The 11481-nt window shown below is 42.1% G+C and overlaps 1 protein-coding gene across 1 annotated transcript; it reads left to right on the forward strand.

The window, feature by feature from the left end:
* Positions 1-9303: 9303 nt before the first annotated feature.
* LOC308422283 (ADP/ATP translocase 2-like) lies at positions 9304-10270 on the forward strand (the record flags this gene model as incomplete). Its single annotated transcript, XM_080918807.1, has 1 exon — positions 9304-10270. One exon carries the CDS (start codon positions 9304-9306, stop codon positions 10195-10197), a length of 894 nt encoding a protein of 297 aa, XP_080774933.1. The 3' UTR covers positions 10198-10270.
* Between the last annotated feature and the right edge of the window lie 1211 nt (positions 10271-11481).

Here is an 11481-nt window from a genome sequence, read left to right on the forward strand (position 1 = left end):
GTTTGCTTTCTTATACTACCCAGTACCATCTACCGAGGAAAGAGGGGAATATCATTATTCATTAAGAAAATGCCTGGGGCTGGAGACTTGACTCAGTGTTTATGAGAACATGATGCTATTGCAGAGAACTTGGGTTTGGTTCCCAACACCTACATAGTGAATTACAACCACTGTTAATTTTCTTACTTGCAGAGATCTGCTGGCCTCTTCTGATCTCCAGGCACACACATAGCATACATACATATACACAAACAAAAGACTAGTGTGCATAAATTTTTAAATCTTGATTTTAAACAAGAAAAGAAAAGATGTATTTCAGACTTGTCTACAAGAAGTCTAATGGAAGTGTGTTCTCAATTGGGGTTTCTATTTCCAGATAACTTTAACTTATACCAAGTTGAAAACAAGACAGAGTTCTCCAGAAAAAAAAAAATAGAATGACAGTCAGAGATGTAGTTGGTGTGTGGTTAATGGTTTTCTGAGAGTATGGAAGCTGATAAGTTCCACATCTATCACCTCCAAGTTGCTGACCTTATAAAGTCATGCTCTAACTCTAATGTAAGACTAAAGACCTGAGAATCAAAAGGGACACACAAGTAAGTCCCAGTACAAGGACACAGGTCAACCAAGTTCAGTTGGCCAAAATCAATTTCTGCCTTTTTCTACCTTTTCATTCTATCCAGGCTCTCGGGGGATTTTATGATTCATATTCCTTCTGAGGAAGGGAATTTACTTGTCAGTCTCCAGATCAGACACCAGTCTCATGCCTATTAACACAAATCAATTTCCCCAAGTGATTCTGTCAGCCAGTGTTTCCTAGTACCTGTAAAGTACAACAAAGTCCTTGCAGGGTTCATCAAGCACCAAACTTGAACCACAAGAATGAAATTTCCATGTTTTCTAGAGATTGAAGAGATTCAAGCATCAAACGGTTTTGCTTCAGAGTCAACAATTGTGACATAGTCGTCCTCCTAGAAACAAAGGCTTGCATTACAGAGCAAAGTCTCAGTTCTGTCTTTTCCTCCCAAGCCAGGACACTTGTTAGAGCGTCTCAAATTTCTAGACTCAGTTGCCATCTTTCTTGAACTTGAAAATTGGACTTTCCTGCACTGCACCTTGGTAATGAATCTTTTTAGGACACAAATACCCCAAAGTCACATTGAATAGATTTTTTTGGCCAAGTAGTAGTCAGAAAGGTGAGAGTAATTACAAACTGAAGTAAGATAGACAACATTCACAATGTTAACATTTCAGGGTTAGATCTCTTCCTCTTGGGAATGGGGTACTAACGATGTAACTTAACACTTGCTCAAGGCCTTGAAAAGGTCCCTGCCATGACTGAATTCACAACATCTAATATCTTTCTTAAATATATGCTCTAAATTGTATAAGCCTCAGGCCCTAAAACACTTCAATCTACCTCTAAATATAGCATTAGTTCAGATATAACTCTTTCTTGGTAATTTCAGCACAGACATGGAAGAAATTGAGTTGGTTTTTCATTCTGAATGACTCTTGAAAAAAGAACAACTGTTTTTAACTCTGACCTTATACCAAAAATGCCCTTAACTCTTTTCCCTTGAGCTTGCCATTCCCAAAGACACATCAGGACTTAAGGTAATCAAATCAACATACTAAGTCCTAGAAGAGTAAGATAATATAAAGTACTAGTTGCCATGGAAACCAGTACACCATAAAGCATTTCATGCACAAGCACATAGAGAAATAATTTATATGGCTTTTAATGCAACTGTTTGGTACATTTTCTCGTCCTAGCTCCACACCCTCACCCACGCTCTAAGGTTTACCTCCAGGATTATGATTCAGTAACACTATCCACTGAGGTCAAGGGGCTACAACAGGTATACACTAGCAAAGGTTTTAAGAAAATCACAGGAAAATAAGCTGCACAGGGAAATCAGTGACTGCTTGTGGAAGAAACCTTGGGACAGCCATTCAGAAAACTAGGAAGCAGCAGTCTGCGGGCCTAATGAGCACTGTGGTTTCTCCTTCCAGAAAAATGCACATTTTCATTCTTTTGCATATTATTTCAGAATGCTCTCGGAAATTCATGCTTGGCCCTGGAATTTGATTAATCTTTAATCTTATGGACATGATGATGGAGTATATCATTTGCTGTATTCATCCATCACAATGGAGTGATATCTAGCAGCCCGTTACACAAACCTCCTCTGTCCCGCGCTACTGTCTCGCCAGCAAGAACGCACACGGAACACCAGGATCCTTCTGCAGCAAAGCATTTATTGCATCTTGAAGAGGAAGACCACAAGGCCCCGCGAGCTGTCCCCAATATAGTCCCCAAGGCTGCGTCTAATTGGTCGCTTACTCATGATCTCACTGGCACGCCCCGGGGTGGGCAAAGACTTGGCTCGAACACACTCTTGCACATGCCCACACAGTTTGTTTACAGGGAGGGGCCAGGCTGCCGCAAAGGAAGTCAGCGCCATCTTGTGATGGCGAATGCTATCGAGGTTTTCCACACTCCTCTTATTGTAGATGAAAGGAATTCTTTCCTTCTAAAGAAGTGCCATACAGTTCACAAGCTAACAGAACTTAGGTATAACCTATACTTCAGTTTTACTATCTAACAATATCTATGTAGTGTTTAACTGTATGAGATTAGTTCTATAACTAATTTCTTTTCAGAAAAAGAAATCTCAAATGCATATACTGCTGGGAGACTTGAGAGGAGGAAGGCTTGAAACCCCAGTCTTTCTCAACAAATCTCCAGACATGTGCACAGTGAACCCCATCCCGATGTTTTTGTGAATGCTGTCAATAATAAAAGAAACAATTATTGGCACTGTGAACCAAGCTAAGGAAGTCTATTCTCAAGGTGTTGTGAATGAACACTAAAAGGTCCATACTCTGGACCTGGCCAGTGCTCTAACAGGAAACTTCTGAAAAGGTTTCTCCTTAGTCACAAGAATGTCACATGTGCCACTCTAGCAATTCCTTTATTTCTATCCCTGTAGAGCTCAGAAGCTTTAGAAGTGATTCCCAAAATATACCATTACACTAGCCCCATCATGTTTTTTTGGATCATAGTGATAAGTAAAACAGGATTCGGGTGGCCTTCTACTCTGCGATTTGACCTCTGCAGACTTTAATACCAGGAGACTTGTTCAGGGTGTTCTAGAGATTTGATTATCTTTGAGACAGACTAAGATTAAAGAATGTTCACTGTTGTGCTTTATATTTATGATTTTACACTCTGCCTTTCATCTTGAAGTGAAGATTCCTTTCATTATTAAAATGTGTTTTCCAGGAGGGAGATGTAATTATTCTTTAGGCTTCTACACTCACATTTATTTTTATATAAATGAGTACAAACAGCATATTAGTAGCTTTCAAGCAGAACTTCTCCTTCAAATACTCTCAAAGCCATTGAAAAGAGAACACCTGAGGCAAAAAATAGAAAGTCACAAGCACTTGAAGTGAAGGAGAAGAAATGCTCTTTGGCAAAAGAATAGTGAGACCATCTTGCTCCCTCCACCCCAATAAAACAAGAAATAATAAGAAATTTTGTAGGAACAACACTTAATGTGAATTAATAGGCCTTTAGGTGGGAATAAACTTGACAGTACACCCAAGGTATGAGTGAGAGCCACAATCAGGAGTCTACTGCATTGTTCAAATTGTGTGGGCATGTTCCTGTGTCATGGGATAGCGTGGGGGCAGTGCTGGCATTTCACAAATAAAAGCCAGGGGTGCTAAATATCTAGTGTTATTCAAAACACTCCCACTCTGAGAAAGAATTTTTCCAGGCCCAAACACAAACATCTCCTTTGAGTAACCCTGACAACCAACGGAGTGAATGAGAAACTGGCAGAATGCAGGTCTGAGAACACATTGGACAGGGTTTTGGGGCCACGGGCAGAGTTCAGATTGTTATTAAGCATGTGGCAAGCATCACTAAATGCCTTTTAAGCAAAAGAAGTATTTCCCCTAAGTCCTAGGGAAAGGGAGCAGGATGCTTTCACGGAGCAGTGTGAGCTACGTGGAGTCCTGATTCCTGGAGGGTCCCTTACATACTTGCCTTAAATTGGGCTCTCTGAAATTACCACTCAGATCTCCAGTGACTAAGGTAGAAATTCTGGAGTGGAGAACTCAACTGCTTCCTTAGTCTATCCACATTCATAAGCCATCACACCCCAGCCTCTGGGGCCAGTTCTAAACTCTTTCGGGAACGCTCCACGTGTCAGCACAATCCACAAGTGCCATGAGATGATAAGCTCCCTGTATGTCCTTGTCTGAAACTTCTCCTCCTGACTCTTCATCGCTAGCTGCTGGGTATCAGCCCGCGGCTCTTATTCCAGTGGTCACTTCTACCTGAACCGAGGGTGTGCAACTGGGAACTTTCCAGAGTCCTAGTCTACTCACCCTGGATCCTATTTGGTTCCTGACCATACTTTCTGTATCCTACCTACCCCTCAACTCTAAGCCCACAACAAATACTCATTCCATTGCTTCCAGGCCGGCTTTCCTAGTGCCACCCTGTGCTACCGGACAATATACCCACACCTCCCTATGTTGTTAGACATGTCTGCATTCATGTTGTGCTTGTGTGATGGATCACCAGAAGGGAAACAGGCTATTGTATCAAGAGCAGTGATTTGAGACTCAAAGATGCATGTTTTCTAGCTGTGGAAATTGTTTCAACTCTCTTACACCATAGCCTTCATTTCACAGTGTAACCATGACAATAGTGATTCGGCTGCTGCTGCTGCCGATGGTGATGGTGATGGTGATGGTCATGGTCATGGTCATGGTCATGGTCATGGTCATGGTGATGGTGATGGTGATGGTGATGGTGATAGTGATGATGATGATATTGGTGATACTTGATTCAGAACTCTTACACCAGTAATGAACAGGATGTAGACATTCAAAGGTAGCTAATGACTATCTTCTTTTTAGTTATCAAATGCATAATAATGGCCAATGCCGTGTGGCAGGAAAGTTGAGACAGAGTCAGTTCAAAATTAGAATGCAAAAGAAGCCAGTTGGCAGAGCAGAACTGCAGCCACCACCACCACCACCCACCACACCCAACCCCCAACACATAAACACCAAGACTGCCTGACAAATAACAGTAAAACATTTCATGAACAATTGCCAGAGAAAGTCAAGGCTTGACACTACCTGAAACATGGTGGTTCTCAATCTGAAGAACCTGATCCATTTGGAGCTGTGTATCAAATATCCCACAATTCAGATCTTTATATTACATTTCATAGCTAGCGAGACTATAGTTCCAACATAACAACAAAATAATTTTATGGTTAGGGTCACCACCACTTGAGGAACTGTATCCATGGATTGCAGCATTAGAGAAGGTTGAAGACCACTACTTTAAAGCATCCCAACCCTCTCACACAGAGCATTTGAGCATCCAACGTTCCCGTCTGCTTCCCAACCTTTGGTAGTGTGCTATTTCTTAACAAATCATTTCTTTTTCTGCTCAGATCCAATTTATCACTCCAGAAACATATGCACCCAGAATTCCTGTTGCATACACTCAGACTGGTATCTGCCTGTCAGTAACACTTCCTCTACCTATCGCAAGCATGTGAGTCTCTGGCCTCACTTGCCCGCTTCCCAAATCTCTGCCCCATTCTCCTGTGCAATGTCTCTGTGTGTATTCTGGGCCCTTTCATCAAAGGAATGGGCTTCAGGCCAGGATTCTGAACCAAGTCCAGTGACTGAATTAATCAAGGAACAAAAGACTCTGGTGCAGGAAAGAGTGGGTGTGGAGAATGAAGTAGAGGCTCTGAAGCATTCTTGGAATGCTGACAAGGTAGAGAGAGCATTAGGGGAGAGGAGGCTGAATGGAGAAGTGAGTAGGGAGAGTGGGAAGGGTGAACAAAGCTAGTCTTATCCTCAGTTATCCGGACAGCGCTGGGGCTGCCCTCCATGGAAAGACCTTGCTTCATTTCCTACATTTGCTTTGGTGATAGAGCTCTTTCCCAGTGGGCCACAGGAAATTTTATAAGTCGCCCTCCCTGCCCTCTCCCTCCTGTGGTCTTCACTGGTGTGGAGGAAGGAAAGAGACTCGGTGAGATTAGTTCCACCCTGCACTACAGATGCTTTTCTTCATAGAGAGTCGCTCTGCACAAGTAATGTTTTTGTTGCTTTCAATTGCTGTGGGCTTTAACTAGGGCTGACGGGGGAGGAAAGAACGGAAGGATTGTTTGGGAGTGTCCTGATGTAGCATGTGCTAACAGGTGGCTCAGAGCACTGCTGACTTGAAGCTATGCCAGAGCTGAGCTGACCGGCTTGACAGATGCCGAGGCCTGACAGCTCGGATGTGGCGCAGCTCAGATACACCCGGGAAACAGCTGTCTACTTTTCAACTGGGTGAAGAAATGAGAACGAATTTAAAGCACATAGTGAGGTACAATAGAAAAGAACGATTTACTTCTGTCCCCTGTGTGATTGTTATAATCACTTTGCAGATACACGCTGACCAGATCACTTGCCTCTCTGGAGGCTTTGCCCTAGTGTGGCTGGCTGGCCAGTGCTTCTCTTGGTCTAGGGTTGGCCCAGATCACCTTGGGATGTGGGAAAGGTCCAGGTTTTGATGTGGAATGTTTGTGGGTGAGCTCAGATGCATCTCCTGGGGATGCCAATCTTAAGGGGCCAGGAGGAAACAGAGCTGCAAAACTGTCAACCACGTGGCACTTCGGAACGAAGGCAAGCACTGTACACACAGTGTCAAGCCTTCAGCCAGCAGAAATGGCCTATTAGTTGGGGGATGAAAGAAAACTCCATGCTGATGAGATTTTAAAAGAAATTGAATGACTAAAGGAGTCATTAATATTAATGATTTTAAATTACACTTGTGACCTCTCAGACTTCTGATCATACACCACGGGCTTAAAAGTACCCATTACAATCATATCATAAATGACTCTGTGTATGAATATTTCAATTTCTGAGACATTTAACTACAGCAAGTTTTTTTTTAATTCCTTCAACCAACAGAAAAAAGAAAAAAACGAGAGTCTTTAAATTATTAAATCCTGCAATTTACTCTCAAAGTTGAAAAGAGGCTCTCCCTCCTCCTTTGGTAAAATGTTTAATTCAGAGGCATTATAAGTCAGGAGAAATTAAAGCAAAAGAAAAAGTCATGGGAATGCCTTGCATAAAGGAAATGGAATGCAAGGGGAAAGAGTGAGGCTAATTCATCGTGTGTGCCATAGCTGATAGGAAAGATGTTTGAGAATACTAAACTGCTGTTTTCTAGTCTCCCCATAGCAATTCTAACATCAGTCACTTCTACAGGGGAAGAGTGAAAAGGCTTGGGAAGGAGGGGCAGGTCTGTATATGACAGAGGGAGGAACCTGGAAGCCTGGTCCCAGACATCCAAAAGAGGAAGAAAGAGTAATAGCAGACACAGCTAATATGCAAAAGGGCCTGTAAAAAGATGATACCCAAGCCCCTAAGGATGATCTAGCCCCATTTCTAACCTACAATTTAAAATGCTGTCACCACACCAGCCTAAGGGTGACAGTGTAGAAGGAGAAATGCTGTGTTGGGACTGTGTCAGTCATAGACAGGAGCCTCTAGCCTTCTTGGATAGCCCACCACTTCTCAGAAGCATGAACTCAGAACCATGCACACAATAGTTTGACACAGCTGCTATCGAGAGAAATGCCTACTGTGAAGGAGAAACATCAGACACTCTAGAGACTAACCCTAGACCAGGGTTAGCATCAAATCCTTCATGGGTAGATTTGGGAGAAGATTCATAGGGTCAAAAGCCGGGTAAGATTGGATCTTTGGGAAGATCTTCTTGGTGTGAATGAACAGGTCTGCATTTGATCTGAGCAGATAAAGTGAGAAATTAGTGACTGAAGAAAATACTTTAGTACCAAGACCTGCCCAAGGCCTCTGGAGCCTCCAGAAAATTCACTGATGTGACCTTAAGAGCGTATGTGTTATTCCGTCATTACTAGAGCATTTTATTTCCCCTTTCAACAATAAGATGGTGATTCTCAAAAAAAAAAAAAAATCAAAATACTCAGAGAAATTGATACTTTAAATTTCTGAGTTCCATATCTAAACATATCTAAATTCAGATTTAAATATAAATATATAATTCCCATTTTCAGCTGAGTATTTGTATGGCAGTATAAATGTCTAATTTCTTCTTTCTGTATATGGATATCCACTTTTCTAAAGTCCTTTATTTTAAAAAATGCAATCATTTCCCTATTGCGTACTTGTCAAAGATTCCTTGGCTGTACTGTGTGAATTTATTTCTCTCTGTTCTGTGTGTCTTATCTGTGCTTAGGTCATGTTGTTCTGGTCACTATATCTCTGTAACAGATTTTTATGTCATATAATGTAATGGCTTCAGTTTTGTTCTTTCTTTGATAAACGTTGCTCTCGTATTTTTTGGCAGTATCATACAAATGTGTTTTTCTTTTATTTTATGAAGAATGCTCTTTCTATTTCAATGGGAAATACTTTGAATCTATAGGTGTTTCAGATTGAAAGTTTAAAGGGGAAATCTTCACAGGTGAAAAACATCATAGCCAAAGGATAGTACATTCCAAATAAGATGTCAAAGGTATAGATTACAAACACAAAAATAAAAGAATGGGATTATACCAGGTAAAAACTGTGTAAGAGAAGGAATAATCAGAAGACTAGAGAAACAGCCTATAGAATGAGAAGAAATACATGCAAATCAAACATTGCATGTCAGATTAATACTCATAATACATAATATTTCAAACTGCTCAATACAAAAGAAATTAGACAACTTTATTAATAAAGATGTGAGTGGTTATTTTTATACATGAATGCATAATTAAGTAGTCAGATTCCTGTTTTCTGCTGGCCTCCGTGTGCTAGTTGTCATGACATGTGTGCTGGTTAGGTTTTTGTAAGCTTCACAAAGGCTAGTGTCATCAGGGAAGAGCGGCTCTAATCTGAGAAAATGATTGGCCTGTGGATAAGCCTAGGGTGTAATGTCTTGAATTATGACTGATGTGAGAAATCGAAACCCAACCCTCAGCAGGTACTCCTGAATTATATTTAAAAGCAAATGGAACCATCTATGGAGAGGCAGCTGATAACCAGCATTCCACCATGGTCTCTGCTTCAGTCCCTATTTCCAAATTCTTGCTGTGCTTGGGGACTTGCTCTGAATTCCATTGAGGAGGAACTGAGACATGAAAGTACAAGCCAGCCCAGAGTCCGGGAGTCAAAGCCGGTTGTCAAGCCTGTCCTGTCCCCCACTCGCCTGCCTCTTCTTTTTTTGCTTTCAACATGACAGATGCCGCTGTGTCTTTCGCCAAGGACTTCTTGGCCGGTGGAGTGGCCGCAGCCATCTCCAAGACGGCGGTAGCACCCATCGAGCGGGTCAAGCTGCTGCTGCAGGTGCAGCATGCCAGCAAGCAAATCACGGCACATAAGCAATACAAGGGCATTATAGACTGCGTGGTTCGTATCCCCAAGGAACAGGGAGTCCTGTCCTTCTGGTGCAGTAACCTGGCCAATGTCATCAGATATTTCTCCACTCAGGTTCTCAACTTTGCCTTCAAAGATAAATACAAGCAGATCTTTCTGGGTGGTGTGGACAAGAGGACCCAGTTTTGGCGCTATTTTGCAGGGAACCTGGCATCAGGTGGTGCTGGGGCCACATCCTTGTGCTTTGTGTATCCTCTTGATTTTGCCCGTACCCGTCTAGCAGCTGATGTGGGCAAAGCTGGCGCTGAAAGGGAATTCAAAGGCCTTGGTGACTGCCTGGTTAAGATCTACAAATCTGATGGGATTAAGGGCCTGTACCAAGGCTTTAATGTGTCAGTACAGGGCATTATCATCTACCGAGCTGCCTACTTCGGTATCTATGACACCGCACAGGGAATGCTCCCGGATCCCAAGAATACCCACATCTTCATCAGCCGGATGACTGCACAGTCTGTCACTGCTGTTCCTGGCCTGACTTCTTATCCTTTTGACACGGTTCACCGTCGCATGATGATGCAGTCTGGACGCAGAGGAACTGATATCATGTATACAGGCACGCTTGACTGCTGGCGGAAGATCGCTCGCGATGAAGGAAGCAAGGCCTTTTTCAAGGGCGCATGGTCCAATGTTCTCAGAGGCATGGGTGGTGCCTTTGTGTTTGTCTTGTATGATGAGATCAAGAAGTACACATAATTATGTCCTAGGTGTTCTCCCCGAGAACAGGCATGTTGTATAATATACCATATTCTTGAACATTCTGGACAGATTCTCTGGGCTTGTCTGTTGTCAATGGCAACTACTTACCAGTTGAAAAGTGGGAAGCAATGATATTCATCTGACCAGTTTTCTCTTTAAGCCATTTCCATAATGACAATAATGATGGGACTCAATTAGATTTTTTATTTCAGTCACTCCTAACAATAAAAAATTGAAGAAATAAAAAATATCCAAAACCAAAAAAAAAAAGAAAGAAAGAAAGTACAAGCCAAACAAAGGATGACCAAAGTGTGGATGCTTCAGTCCTTCTTAGAAGGGGGAACAAAAATATTCTTAGGAGGAAATATTGAGACAAAGTTTGGAACAGAGACTGAAGGAAAGGCTATCCAGAGACTGCCCCACCTAGGGATCCAGCCACCAAACCCAGACCACATTACTGATGCCAAGAAGTGCATACTGACAGAATATAGCTGTCTCCTGAGAGGCTCTGCTAGAGCATGACAAATACAGAGGCAGATGCTCACAGCCAACCATAGAACTGAGAATTCTGTCTTTAATAGAGGAGTTAGAGAAAGAATTGAGGGAGTTGAAGGGGTTTGCAACCCCATAAGAACAACAATTCCAACCAACCAGAACTTCCAGGGACTAAACCTATCCAAAGAGTACACATGGACAGACCCATGGCTCCCGCTGCACATGTAGCAGAGGATGGGCTTGTTGGATATCAATAGGAGGAGAAGCCCTTGGTCCTACCAAAGCTCAATGCCCCCATGTATGGAATATCAGGACAGGGAGGAAGTGGGTAAACACCCTCATAGAAGCAGGGGGGGTGGGATAAGGGATATGGAGGAGAATCTGGGAAAGGGTATAGCATTTAAAATGTAAATAAAACATATCCAATAAAATCAGAAAAAATGTAAAAACAAACAAAAATAAATGAATAAACCCCTTCTTTCCCAAGTTGCTCTTGGTCATGATCTTTACGCAGCAATGGAAACCACATGAAGACAGCATGTATGCACCCACATTTAGGCACATGACCATGGCATATACACACAACAGGGTTTTTTTTAAATAAGTAACGGTGAACATGTGAAGGTATCACTGTTAGTGTTATAAATTAGTATAAACACTTTAAGACTTTTTAAGATTAAGAATGTCTTACAGTGTTTTTTGATCATATTCACCACCACCACGCCCAGCTACTCTCAAATCTAGCCCTATCTTCCTATTCCCTCCACACCCGTGACATCGTACCTT

This window comes from Micromys minutus (genome assembly GCF_963924665.1).
Source record: "Micromys minutus genome assembly, chromosome: 7".
NCBI classification, from domain to species: domain Eukaryota; kingdom Metazoa; phylum Chordata; class Mammalia; order Rodentia; family Muridae; genus Micromys; species Micromys minutus.